The 13,641-nt window shown below is 54.9% G+C and overlaps 5 protein-coding genes across 5 annotated transcripts; 2 read left to right on the plus strand and 3 right to left on the minus strand.

Moving 5' to 3' along the window:
* Window positions 1–1,526, plus strand: INS49_004769 (uncharacterized protein; the record flags this gene model as incomplete). Its single annotated transcript, XM_043165557.1, has 2 exons — window positions 1–1,104; window positions 1,185–1,526. 2 exons carry the CDS (start codon window positions 1–3, stop codon window positions 1,524–1,526), a joined length of 1,446 nt encoding a protein of 481 aa, XP_043017686.1.
* A 689-nt stretch (window positions 1,527–2,215) lies between these two features.
* Window positions 2,216–3,987, minus strand: INS49_004770 (uncharacterized protein; the record flags this gene model as incomplete). Its single annotated transcript, XM_043165558.1, has 7 exons — window positions 2,216–2,560; window positions 2,636–2,892; window positions 2,978–3,228; window positions 3,326–3,443; window positions 3,529–3,534; window positions 3,641–3,708; window positions 3,857–3,987. 7 exons carry the CDS (start codon window positions 3,985–3,987, stop codon window positions 2,216–2,218), a joined length of 1,176 nt encoding a protein of 391 aa, XP_043017687.1.
* A 2,723-nt stretch (window positions 3,988–6,710) lies between these two features.
* On the minus strand, window positions 6,711–7,364 carry INS49_004771 (uncharacterized protein; the record flags this gene model as incomplete). Its single annotated transcript, XM_043165559.1, has 1 exon — window positions 6,711–7,364. The coding sequence occupies one exon, from the start codon at window positions 7,362–7,364 to the stop codon at window positions 6,711–6,713; it is 654 nt and encodes a 217-aa protein (XP_043017688.1).
* An 827-nt stretch (window positions 7,365–8,191) lies between these two features.
* On the minus strand, window positions 8,192–11,478 carry INS49_004772 (uncharacterized protein; the record flags this gene model as incomplete). The annotated part of the gene is made up of 10 exons (XM_043165560.1): window positions 8,192–8,257; window positions 8,312–9,088; window positions 9,243–9,259; window positions 9,738–9,897; window positions 9,973–10,526; window positions 10,591–10,920; window positions 10,992–11,051; window positions 11,120–11,169; window positions 11,249–11,282; window positions 11,406–11,478. The coding sequence occupies 10 exons, from the start codon at window positions 11,476–11,478 to the stop codon at window positions 8,192–8,194; spliced, it is 2,121 nt and encodes a 706-aa protein (XP_043017689.1).
* A 395-nt stretch (window positions 11,479–11,873) lies between these two features.
* INS49_004773 (uncharacterized protein) lies at window positions 11,874–13,633 on the plus strand (the record flags this gene model as incomplete). Its single annotated transcript, XM_043165561.1, has 2 exons — window positions 11,874–12,055; window positions 12,535–13,633. The coding sequence occupies 2 exons, from the start codon at window positions 11,874–11,876 to the stop codon at window positions 13,631–13,633; spliced, it is 1,281 nt and encodes a 426-aa protein (XP_043017690.1).
* Between the last annotated feature and the right edge of the window lie 8 nt (window positions 13,634–13,641).

Consider the following 13,641-nt stretch of genomic DNA (forward strand, 5'->3'; position numbering starts at 1 on the left):
ATGTCGGGCGGATCCTCAACCGCGACGGTAGAGCTCCAGGAAGCCCCCGTCCACAAGCTCAGCGGGCCACCACCGCTGGCAGAGCAGCAGAGCTTCGACAACGGAACAGGCCCTGCTCGTCCAGGCAGAACGCTTGGGAAGGACGGCAGCCCCCGGGTGAGCAACGACGGGCCTCCCAGCAACCACGACAGCGTCTCCTCGCTCCCGGCCCCGACGACGGTGTCGCACACCGTCGAGAGATGGAACCAGTCGCGGTCGCACGTGCTCCGGGTCCTCGCCGCGTTCTGGTCCATGCTCGTCATGGGCATGAACGACGCCGCCTACGGCGCCCTCATCCCGTACCTGGGCACGTACTACCGCCTCGAGTACACGCTCGTGTCTCTCATCTTTCTCTCCCCGTTCGTCGGCTACACCCTGTCTGCCCTCCTCAACAACCAGATCCACCAGAAGCACGGCCAGCGAGGCGTCGCGATCCTTACCTCTGGGTGCCACATCGTCGCCTACGCCATTGCCTGCGTGCACCCGCCGTACCCCGTTCTCGTGGTCGTGTACATGCTGGCTGGCTTTGGTAACGGGCTGGGCGATGCCGCTTGGAACGCCTGGATTGGCAACATGGCCAACGCGAACGAGGTCTTGGGTGTGATGCATGCCTTTTATGGCGCCGGTGGTGTCTTCGCCCCTCTGATCGCGACCTCCATGATCACCAAGGCGGACCTCCAGTGGTACCACTTCTACTACATCATGATCGGCGCCGCCGCCATCGAGCTGGCCGCCACGGTGCCGGCCTTCTGGAAGGCCACGGGCAAGGTGTTCCTCGACTCCCACCCCAAGACCACAGACAACGCCGGGAGCTCGAGCCTGAAAGAGGCCCTCCTGAAGATGCCCGCTGCCCGCGTGACGTGGCTCTGCGCGGCCTTCTTGCTGTGCTATGTCGGGGTGGAAGTGGCGCTCGGCGGCTGGATCGTCAAGTTCATGATTGAAGTGCGCAACGGGGAGCCATTCGCATCAGGAATGACAGCCACAGGGTTCTGGTTAGGCATCACTGTAGGGCGAGTCGTCCTCGGCTTCATCACACCGATGCTCGGAGAGAGACTGGCCGTCATGGTATGTAATATTGTGGTCCCCCCTTGCCCGTCCACTTACTCCTGCACCCCGTCGCTTACACATCGCTAAAATCCCACCAGATATATCTGCCCGCAGCCATGGGCCTCGAACTCCTCTTCTGGCTCGTCCCGCGGTTTATCGTCTCGGCCGTCGCGGTGTCGCTGCAGGGCTTCTTCCTCGGCCCCCTGTTCCCCGCCGTCGTCGTCGCCGCCACCAAGTCGCTGCCGAAGCACCTGCACGTCAGCGCCGTCGGCTTCGCTGCTGCCTTTGGTGGCGGGGGCGCGGCCATCCTGCCGTTCGCGGTTGGCGCCATCGCCCAGTCCAAGGGCGTCGGCGTGCTCCAGCCCATCATCTTGGCGCTGCTGGGAGTCTTATTGCTACTGTGGATAGGCTTGCCCAATTTTAGCAAGAAGAAGGACTAGACAAGGCAAGAATTGAGCATGAGTATTTATGTGTATATACCCACATACATTGGTCTGTCGATGGAGGGCACAACCTGGAACCCACAAGCGTCCACGAGACTCCACGCCAGCTTTCCATGGAACTCTTAATGAAGTGTACATAAGACACGTGCCAACCCGGGTTTCTGTCCTAATTCTACCCGCAATGACAAAGATTACCCGGGACTTGCGCTTCGCATGATCTTTGGTGTTGAATTCTGGAGACAGCCCCAGAGAATCACGTCCGAGCCGAAAGGAGATGGATGGTTCTCACACTGCCTATGCAGAGGCACTCTGACATGGAAACATTGTGGTCTTATTTACCATAATCTACAGATGGCCGGGCCATTTTCAAGGGCCAACGTGACCCGCAAATGCAGTCTAAATCGAAGTACACAAGGCCAACGTATGGTCGTCCAGCCAGTAAAGCTCTATGCCGCGTAAAATCAATGTACGTCCAACACTGGCGTTGGACACGAAACAACCGAAAAGTCTATACCAGTCATGAACAACGTCCCAAACTGCTCTCCGTAATGACTCTTTACCCATCATGTGCTCCCATTGAATCATTGCCCTCTCTCCTATTTGATCGTCCCCAGAGTGAGCCCAGCCTCAATCAAAACGCCGACCCGAGAAGCGACCCCAGACGACAGTATTTTGTATGTGCCTGTTTAAGCCGCAGGTGGTGTCGTGACGGTCGCGGGCATGTGCAGGCTCGGCCAGAAAACGTAAGCGCCGAGGAGGATGGCTCCAAATACCATGAAGCCCACAGCACCCTTGGCACGAGCGGGGTGGTTCTGTCGCATGGTCGCCAGAGAGAGGCGCGCATCGACGAAGGTGGACTGGATCTTCTCGGCACCGAGCTTGTAGTAGCAGAGACCAGCGAGGGCGATCGAGTAGCCGAAGTACTGCTGGAGGGTGACAGGGTCCATGAAGATGACCAGGGAGGCGATGACGAGAAGAATGTCCTTGAGAATACCGGACATGGTAAGGACAACGGCAGAGGTCTTGCCAATCTACAGGGTCACACGGGTCAGTATTGCCAGGTGGGTCGTTTGGGGGGTTGACGCAGTAGCCGGGGTTCCACATACCAGGAAGACGACCGAGACGTTGAGCAGGAAAGCGACAAAGGCGTTCGCAAGGAGGGTGAAGATGCCGACGCTGTAGATGTCGGCCATGCCCATGCGAGGAACCTCAACGAAAAGGGTGACCACGCCGTTGATGACAGCACAAGCCGGGGCGTAGTAGTAGAGGGAAACGAGGGGGTCCATCTTGAACTCGGCGGAGCTCAGCATGCGCTGGATCATGACGAGACGCAGAGCCTCGAAGACGATACCACTGCACTGGTCTACAACACACAAACACGCACAAGTCAGCGGGAGGCCCACGGCGACAGAAGCCAGCCCAGCCAGCGGGAGACCACAATCACGTACAAATGAAGCCGATCAGGTCGAACTTGATCTCGCCAAAGGAAGCGATAACGACGCCAAGGACGATGATACCGACGTTTCCAAGCACCTTCATGTTTGGAGGGGCAATGCCGAAAGCCCAGGTGGCAAACAGGGTGACGACAGCGTTGGTGGCCTTCAGCATCTGGATGAAAGAGACCGAGAGATACAGGTAGGCGACGTTTCCGCAAATCAAAGACAAGCTGAACATGATACCGATGGGGACAATGGCACGCCTGGGAGGTGGCCAGCATTAGCATCGAATCCGTGGACGGTTGTTTCGCGCCCGCTGCCTTCGACAGTGCCAACGGCGCGGGCCTGGACACAACTCACATGTAGGTCTGGGTGGTCATGGGGACCTTGTGCCGAGAGTCGAGCGTCGAGGTGCACTTAGCCATGATCTGGGTCATGGTGGTAGCGAAGACCATGTGCCATGTCGTCAGGAAGAGTGCTGTCACACAGTCATGTCAATTGAGTGTCTTTTGGTCTCGGAGGCGAGCTGCTGGTCTCGTGGACCCGGGGGATCGAGGTCTTACGGAAGTCTGTACGATGAGGATGTCTTGTTAGCGGGTGCAATTTGTAGGAGGCAAAGGATATGAGACAGGTTGTCTCGTAAAGCAGGACTGAACGTTGCGGTGGAGGACTCACTGAATTTTGCGGTTGCCAGAACCCATTTGTTAAAGATAATAACACCGGAGCTGCAGGCAATCCAGACACTGCAGCGGCATCAAGCAGTCAGTATCATAGTCCACAGTATGCAGCGCATCATCGCCAACTCCGGCGCCGCCACCGACAGCACCACATGCAGGGAGCGGGGCTCTGTCGGTTGAAGTGCATGCTGGACTCTCGGAGGGGCACACGTACGCGATGTAGACGGCCGGGTGAAGGCCGCTGGCCTTGGGCGCAGGAGGAGCAGGGTCCTGTCGGAGGACACCGCCCTCGAGCTTCCTGTCCTCCTCGCCCGAGTCCCGCTGGTTTTCCTTTGTTGCAGACATGGTGCAAGCAACTTGGGGGGGTTTTCGGTCGAGACGAGACGAGACTAGATCGATCCGAGTCGTTGTATGGGAGGGAATAGGTTTCGTCAGTGGTACGAAACCAAACACCAGGTGAACGAAGGACAGGGTCGAGCAGTGGTGCCGCTGGCTCGTGGGTGATGAGCTGGAGGGGGGAAGGGGGTGTGTGGAGGAGAGGCGAGAGGATTAAAGGGAGAGAGAGGTAAAGTAGGGACACAAAGAATAAAGAAAAAAAAAACTTGAACGCCTATGGAGACGAGCAAATTGATGACGATATTGGAGGAGGGCGTTGGTGGTGGACGAGTCGAGGCTGAGGTGTCGAGGTCGAGGTCGAGGGGTCCAGAAGATGGGCCCAAAAAGGAGATTGGGATCTGTCGTCTGTCTCCTTCAGGAGAAAATTGGATAGAGCCGACAGGTTTTGGAGCCGGGGTCTGGTTGGCCCTGGGTTGGCCTGGTCAAAGGAAAAGGACAGGGCCGGCACTCACTGGCTGACTGGGAAGGCGCGGGAACTGTTGCACCGCACGCACTTGCTTGACTGGCTTGAGATTGACCCAACTGCAGCACGGCGCACTGCACGTACGCCGAGAAAGAAATTTAGCCGAGACGGCACGTCATCAAGGCGGTTTCGCAGTGGTGCCAAAATTAACGGAGCAATCAAATGAGGACAGGGGACGGACGGGGGAGGAGACGGGGGAGGGGAGGAGACAGGGCAGGGCCATGGAGGGCCATGGACCAAGCCTGCAGGCCGGCAGGGCCAAGTGGCAGGGGCAGCTGCCGCGGCAGGTGAAGATCGGCCGTGGAAGCTGGGAAGGTGCTGACGGGGGACTGGAACCTGGCTGGGCCTGACTGGATCTGAAAGCGTTGCTGGCTGTTGGTTGACCGCACGTGGGGGTCGATGCTTGGTGTCCGCCTCCCACCGCCTGCCGTTTCCGTCGGTCAATTAGGGCAGTATGTAGCGGTGTGCATGGTTCGCGTGGCTCGGCAGGTGGCAGAGAACAGAGAAAAGGAAACACGCAGCCGCAGAGGCTCTAACATGACCCCACCTAACCTTGCAGAGATGACGATAGTGTGGACTCTCAGCCTGGGCCCTGCCTGACCTGGAGGTTTATTTGTCAACTCCTGCTCGCTCCATTGCGCCTAGATATTATGCCCCTTTTCGCACACGTCACTTTCATCTCACGCATCTACAGTGAACTCCATCGCTCCATCCAGTCTGGGGCATTGGAACCGCACTAGTCCCCCGTATCTACCTCGTGGTCGTCTGGCGTACAGTAGCGCGTCATGAACGTGCTGGACACTACTTTCGTTATATATAGTAGCCCAGTAGTACATGGCAAATGCGGTGGAGAGGGCCTGAGACCCTGAAATTTGCCCTGGGCGGCAGCAGCCGCGAATCCTCATTTCATCTCGTCTCGATTTTTTTACTTTGTACTTTATCACTTTCCTTCTCCGAACCCTGCCACATGTCAATTGCTGCTGCGCCTAGCAAGACCAGCGGGTCGAGCGTCGCCGTGACTGCAACGCATACAGTCATTACCGAGCATTGCTTCGGATCGTGACAGCCTGTCCAGCCAACCAGTCAATCTCCTCGGTAAGTCAGTGATTCTGGCTGGCTGGCTGGCTAGACAGGCCGTGGCATGGGACCCGTCCAGCTGTCTCGGCCTCAGCTTGAAGTAAACAACCCCACGCCCGCTTTCACTTCCACTTCCGCTCCCACACCCGCAAGATCCACCTGAGCAGGGCACTTCGTGGTAGTCTGAGTCCTGTGTAGTGTAGGTATCTATGTGTGCCTGTGCAATCAGCCCTGTGCAACCCTTCCCGGCAGCCGGGTCGCACCCTGGCTACATCTCCATCTGTCGTTGGCTCAGACAGCTCGATACAATAAGCTTTGTGGAGGCCACCAGGCGCCAGATCTGGCCCGAGAGGCTTGTCCTGATGTAGCTCGCCCTCCTGGAGCTAATCACGGCTCTCCTATTGCATGCCTGCATGCACGCAACCTTGACCTCGGAGCCATGGACTTTCTGCATAGCCCAGACATCTGTCACTCATTCATCTGGTCACAAATAAAGTGTCTGGTCAGATACTTGCTACGACTCCTCCCCTCGTTCATCTCTGCTGATCAGCGCTCGCGGCGTGTTCGCTCAACTCCAATGACGAGCAGGGGTGATCCGGGACAGAGTAATGGGACCGTTCCACATACTACCTTGGGTAGCCTACAGGCCAAAGGGCGAGCTCGGTGTCCACCCCTCATGGCGGGAGGTCATCCAAGTGTAGCAGTCTGCGGCTTGGGATGGGCTTTTGCACGGTCCCAGGTTGGCTGGGCTGATCTGTCGGTGCTCGGCCGAGTTCGAGATGACATGCCGGGCGTAGTCCTGCTGCTGGTCAGGGCGCCCATCCGTGGGACCCTTGGCAGGGCTGCTGTAATCAAACAATCCACCCCAGATTCCTTGGGAAGTCCAGTGTCTGGGTATATTTTGATATTGCTCGCATGTCTCGGACGGTTGCTTTTCTTCCCCGCCTCGATGCCACTATTCACCTAGCACTGGCATCTCCATACATACATACATGCAATCAAGTATTCGTTGCGAAGGTCAGACGGGCAAGTCCCCGGTTCCCGAGGCACCCTCAGACAATCCCGAAGTCTCATGTCATCAACCATCTCATGTCCTTGGACGAATAGTCGTCATCAAATACATAGTCCCCCCTCAGCCACTTTCCCAATCCTCCAGCCACCACCTCTCCTTCACACACACCATCCTGACGTTCCCGCCCAGCATCCGGCCGAGCTCCTCGGCCCAATGAGCCGGGATGTCACCGTGGATCCTGAGACTTTCCAGATGCGTCGCCCCCGCCACAGCCTTGAACAGCCTCTTTTCCATCCTATCTTCATGCTGGGCCATGAAACCAACCCGCGTTGCCGACGGCGACCTCCTTGGCTCCCAGTCAATCACCAGCTCTTTGAGCCCTTCCGCGGACTCCAACACATGGCCAAAGAACTTGACCCAGGTATTCCAGTTGGCGTGTTCCATTGCAACGTGAAAGACAAGCCTCCTTAACCTCGGGATCCTCAGCGTCCCGTGCACAGCGAGCCCGATCCTTCTCCCGTGCTCGAACATGCACGCCCGCAGGACGGCTTCTTCCTGGACCCTGGCCCGCAGCTCGGCATATGCTCGCTTGCATATCAGCATCAGGGCCGGCAGCGGTCTGGAGAAGGCGGGCTCCCCGCCGAAATTGTAGAAGGGTCTGCTGCTGAACTCGAAGTCGCTGTAGCGGAAGCTCAGGGTGAATGCGTAGACGATCTCGCGGACTTCGCCGGGGAGGTTGAAGAGTGGCGAGCCGGCCTGGTTGTCAAAGCACATCGCGGTGAGTAGGTGGCGAATTTTCGCGCATGTGCCAGTGGGTATGGACAATCTGAATTTGGAAAGCCCGGTAGAAAATGCAGATACGCAGGGCCTTTAATTGTACCAGTCCTTCATGGTGACTTTTTCAGATATGTGCACCGTCTGTCTTCAAATACCCTGTGGATAAATGGGCAATCAGGTACCCAGGTACCTCGGAAAAACAGCTGCCTGGATAGTCAGCAACTCGCCTTGCCCACGACGGTGCCGAACTAGCCTAATTTGCTACTAGAATAAACTTCTGCCTGACGCTTGCATAAGGCAGAAGTTATTCTGTGCCCTTTTCATTGAGGTATTATCAAGCTTTAGCAAAAGAATTTTGCTTGTAGTTGATCCGGTCTGGAAAAGTTGACAACACTGTCTTCTGGGCCAGGCTGCATCACCCTGGTCCTTTGCAGATGCGCTCCGGGATTGGCTGTTTGTATTGATTGACTGGAGAGACTTTACTACCATACTCGGAGTATCAAAATAATCTGTCTTCGAAGCAGGTCGGCGAAGGAAGCTCATAGAATCCTAGACATGATGGATATGTTGATTAATAATAACAATGCTCGTGATGTAGCCGCCAGTGTCATTGACGAGCTGGGCCGCTCAGAACACAAGAAACGTTTTTCCTCGTTCCGGGATCTTCCTCCTCATGTCAATGCAACTGGCAACATTTCCCTGTCTGAAATTCGTCGAATACATGAGAAGCGACGTGTCAGAAGCTCCCGTGGTATCTTGTGTTTGCCACTAGAGCCTTGGTCCCTTGCGGTCACACGTATGACCGGCCACTCTCGGGTGTCCTCTCAATTCCCAGTTGATGCACTGATCCGCACTTCGTTGAGCTTACTGCCCTGTATCATTGTCTGATCCTGTGGCAAGTCTTAGTGGACTTCATCTAATGTTTAACGGCAGTCTGGACTTACCATGGCAGTTTCCCAGCCAAAGAGACTATAAATCCAGGTCATCAGGCTCATCCCGCCGATCCATATGACCGGCTCATAGCGATCGCTCAGAAGCTTGTCCGCAAGTGTCCGAGAATACTCGCTTATTGAGCTCTGTCTTGATAAACTGAACTCAAGGAAGGCGCGGCTTTCAATCCACTGCCTAAGACTAGAGTATAGACTTCCCGATGGGAGCGGTACCCGGGGAGAATTCTCGAAAAGCCGTGTTCCTACGCTGCCAGACTTGATATTCACGACTCGCACCCCAAACGGCGCAAGCTCACGCCTGATGGTCCGATTGATACACTCGGCAGCGGCTTTGGAGGAACTATATGCAGAGAAGTAGGGCGGGCAAGCAACAGGGTCGATGCTGCCCAGGTCGGCAACTAAACCACGCGAGGCCACGAGCAGAGGCAGGAATGTCTGGGTGACCGCCCATATCCCGAAGACGTTGACATCGTACAGCTTTTTGACCGCCTCGACGGGTTCGTCCGCGAACGGCATGACGCTGATTACCCCCGCGTTGTTGATGAGCATGTCCAGTCTGCAGCCGGTTGTCGCCGACACAAGCTGGAAGGCAGCGTCGATGGACACCTGGGAGGTCACGTCGAGCTCCAGCGTATGTATTGTTCCTGGGACCTGATCATCTTTTCTGGCTTCCAGGATTTCGGGATCGATCTCATTGAAGGAGCGGCCGGATGCAAAGACTGTCTGGCCGCGGTGAGAGAATTCAACGGCCAGCGCCGCGCCGATACTGCCCTGGCCACAGCCAGTGATTAAAATTGATTTCATGCTTTGTGTGAGATTCTGCCCGCTGAAGAAAGGTGTGGTGGTAGCGTTATTATTGTACAAGTTTCAACAGCGGATGTAAACAATGTGGAAAGGGGGTCAAATGACTCGGTTAGAAACATACGGTGGGTGAGTGGAATCCTTGTAGTCATATTCCTGGTCAGTTTAAACTTTCCGGCCGACCAAGATTGGGTTTCTCAAAGATGAACCTAATTTCCGTCCACTTCATGGCTTTTGCCGTCCCATCCTCTACTGCGCTAAACATTTTTCCAAGTTCAGATACACGGCCTCAACGGAACCATCATCAGCCATGGCCATTTTTGAATCTATGTGAGTTTGACCAAGATATCTGGCCGGAGATAGATCGCGAAGAGCCTCAAACTACTCTCCCACTCTATAGTCTGTGTTGACTCTAGGTTAAATTTCCAAAGAAATTTGGCAAGAATAATCCGCATTTGCATATACGCCACAGCTTGGCCAGGGCAGCCACGAGGACCTGTCAAGACTTGTTCTTAGTATAGCTCTGAATATGGCGGGGGCAACGGTCATAAATATGTCCCTGAACAATCGTTTGTGGTGGGCAAAGAAAAGTGACCATCAATAACGCAGTGTGTCTTACCTGATGAGAATGGTAAAAAGGCATCTTTGCAGTCTGTGCGAAACCTTTGATCGTAAAGCGGATGCGACGGTGGCAGAAAGCGCTCTGGGTGGAATTCCCGCGCGAGGTGAAAGAACCGCTCGTCGTGCGTCGTGGAGAAGTGAGATGTCTGGACGACGCACTGTTGCCTTCTTGTCAGCTTGCCCAACTGGTCATCACTTATGCCAATGAAACGACTAGGTAGGTAATTACTTACTCCTTTCGGCACATAGTGCCCGTCTACCGTGGCCCCTGGGCTCACACGCGGCAACCCAAAGGCAGCGTTGGTGTGGATCCTCATGCACTCATCGATGACGGCCGTCAGATATTTGCAATTCTGGAGCCCATCTGCAGTGATATTCTCGTACTTTTCAAATGATTCCCTGATTTCGGTGACTGTCCTGGCCATCTTCTCTGGATTCATTCCCAGATAAAAGACGCTTGCCGTGAGGACATTTGTGAGCGGATCGAAACTTGCGGCCATCATCTGATCGGCCTGTGCGAAGATCCAATCGTCTGTAGGAAGATCTCCATCTTGCACGGGTATCAGACTCTGCATATAGTCCGGATGATCGAGTGCATGCCGTCGATTGATGCGCGCCTTGACTTCTTGATGGTTGAGCCGTAGCAGGGTCGGCATGGTCAAGACGATACTTGGAGGAATCATGACCCACATCAAAGGCCGCAGAAGAGGGAATTTCCGAGTGATTTGGTTCACGGTCCCCCAGGGCCCAACTTTCAGGAAGGTTGAAAGGAAGATAGATGCTTCACCTGAATAATGGTCGCAGGTCAGTCCCCTTTGTAAACGGAATCCTTGTTCTGCGCGGTGCCCTACCTTTTTGGACATGGCCAAAATCTCGTCCATATGTCAAATCGCCGGCTAGGTCCCAAGCCAAGTAGTCAAACCACTTGCTGGCATTGAGTACTTCGCCACCGTTGCGGTAATGTTCCAGTTTGCGAATGAAACAGTCCACATGATCGTGTATCACAGGCTCGTAGCTCCGAGCCGCCCTGGAGCTGAAAGACGTGACCAACTTGCGTGCACCCTCGCGGTGGATGTCTGGGTCTCTCTCAGCCGAAATACCGGGCTCTGGAGACACTCCCATATCTTGAAAGTTTGTCTTGGTAAAGGTCTCGCGGTTGTTCACCGCGCTTCCGTGGATGTCTAAAAGCATACGAGAACAGGAGGTCAAATTATGGCTGTGAGAGGCTAGGTGACTGCGGAGGCTCACTTACCTTGGAATGCTTGAGGACGGCAAAACACTAGCTCATTCGGCGCGATTCTCACAACATCACCTGTCTAGAAGTTAACCATTCACTCATTTGAGTGAGTGCGATGGCGGAGTGCAGTTAGATGTTCTTACCATATCTCTTGAAGAGATCCTCAACCTTCCAAGGATATCGACCGGAGTACCTGCGAATGAATTACAGCGTCAGAGGACCCTGGTGTCCCTACCTAAGTATTATACCAACGTGCTGGTGCAAGAACTTACCATAGCGCGGCATAGTAGATGTTCGAGACTGCAGCTAGCCTTGGCCCAGGAAACTTGGCGAGCGGATGGAAGAATAGGAGGTAAATGCAACGGAGTAATGCGTACACAAACAACAGAAGCACAAGCCATCCTAAAAAAGAACGTAGCTCCCAATCACCATTGCAAAAAGAGACTGGGCTGATCTCCCGCAAGAAAATACTTCCCTTGAAGCTTTCGAGTGTCGCGGCCATTCTTTCGGTGACAATGGATTTGAAATCTGATGCAGCACTTGACATACCCCCTGGCTAGGCTGTTTGTCCTCCACGCAGTGGATGCGTTGAGGGGATGAGATCAATACATACCCTTACAGTCCGGACGATCGATGTCCTGGGTTTGCTGAAACCAGGCGTAATCTCGGACTGTTCAAATTGCCTAATTGTAACTACGCGATTCAGACACCGTACGACGGACGTGCTTGGCCTAACAGCGTGCGCATTCGCAGTGACTCGGAACACATCAAGAGGTCTGTAGATCCCGACAAGGTTTATAAAGGAGTCCATCCCTTGATTTGGAAACAGAAGGTATATGCGTCGCAGAGGTAAACGACGAGGAGTTCGCGTGCATGCAGTAGCCAGCCCCAGGAGAAATGTCTGATCAAGGTGCACCCAAGGGCTTTCGCTTCTGGGCGGTTATTGCAGCGCTCTCCATGACGTCGCTGCTATCTGCGCTGGAAAACACAGTGGTATCGACACCTTTACCTACGATAGCAGCTCTGTTGGATATTGGACGAGACTATTCCTGGGTCACCAACGCTTTCTTCCTCACCAGGTATGTTCTGTAATCCCCCCCCCCGCCACATTTCGAGTACTATCTAACACACAATCAGTGCCGCATTCCAACCATTCTTTGGACAGGTGGCAAATATCGTTGGCCGGCGGTTTCTATCTCTTAGTGTCGTGGTGATTTTCATCGCAGGGAGCGCGATATGCGGCGCTTCCACCAGCGGCCCTATGTTAATCACCGGCCGCGCCATCCAAGGCATCGGCAGCGGCGGAATTAACATGCTTGTAGAGCTGATTGTCTCAGATCTTGTGCCTTTGAGAGATCGCGGAAACTACATGGCCATCATCCTGATCATCTATCTGGCCGGAACCGCCCTAGGGCCTTTCCTGGGCGGTAATATCGTAAAGAGTTCCAGCTGGCGATGGGTATTCTGGATGACCGTCCCGATCGGTGTCGCTGCCATGGCCTTACTTTTTCTTGTTCCTGCATGTCAAAGTCCCCAAGAAGGAGACAACCAGACTCAGGTTGCAAAGAATCGATTATGCCGGAAACCTCGTCATCATTGGTGCAACCGTCGCGATTCTCTACGCCCTGACCTACGCCGGTACTCTGATGGCATGGTCCGACGCTCGTGTTATCACGCCTCTCGTTGTGGGTGTGATTGGATTGGCATTGTTGATCCCGATTGAAGTTTGGGTGGAAAGACACTCTCCCGCGGACCCTGTTGTCCCTGCGCGCCTTTTCTCGAGCCGGACAGGAATTGTCGTGGGAGTCAACACTTTTATCAACTCCATGCTCCTCTACTGGGCAATGTTCTTCCTGCCGCTGTACTTCCAGTCCGTGAAGCAGTTTACTCCAGCTGAAGCCGGGGTTCAGATGCTGCCGGTGCTGTTGGTCTCCGTGCCTAGTGCCATCGCCGCCGCTCTTGTCCTCTCGAAGTATGGAAAGTTCAAGCTTCTCCACGTCGTTGGCTTTGCGTTGATGGCCGTTGGTCTAGGGCTTTTGAGTATAATGGGCGCGGAATCCGCCAAGGCGCTATGGGTCACCTTCCAAATCATCGCTGCTATAGGCTCAGGCATGGTATTGAACACACAGCTGCCTGCTTTTCAAGCTAGAGTTCCAGAGGCCGACCAGGCCAGTGCGACCGCAACATGGGCATATATCCGATCATTTGGCAATATATGGGGGGTTTCCATCCCCGCAGCAGCCTTCAATGGTCGGTTCGAGGCATTGGCAGCCGGTATAGCTGATGATGCTGTGAGAACGGATTTGGCCCAAGGCAAGGCTTTTCAACACGCCACAAAGACTTTCGTCAGTGGTTTGCAGCAGCCAACACTAAGACAGGCTGTGCATGTTTTCAGCGAGTCGCTTCGGCTAGTCTGGTGGCTCGCCGCTGCATTCGCTGCCCTCGCGACGCTGTTAGCTCTTGTGGAGCGGGAGATACCCTTGCGCACTGAACTCGAGACCGAGTTCGGGCTCACAAGTACCGAACACATAGTAGTCGAAGACCCAGATGAATCAGGTGTGAAACACGCAAAGAGCAAGGACACCGGGGGCTCGACGTTTGCTGAGGACGGGCCAGGAATTCATGAGAGTGGCTTGGTATCCGAGTCTCATTGGTAGCGGGAAAA

The sequence above is a fragment of the Diaporthe citri genome (assembly GCF_014595645.1).
Source record: "Diaporthe citri strain NFHF-8-4 chromosome Unknown scaffold_13, whole genome shotgun sequence".
In the NCBI taxonomy this organism is placed as follows: domain Eukaryota; kingdom Fungi; phylum Ascomycota; class Sordariomycetes; order Diaporthales; family Diaporthaceae; genus Diaporthe; species Diaporthe citri.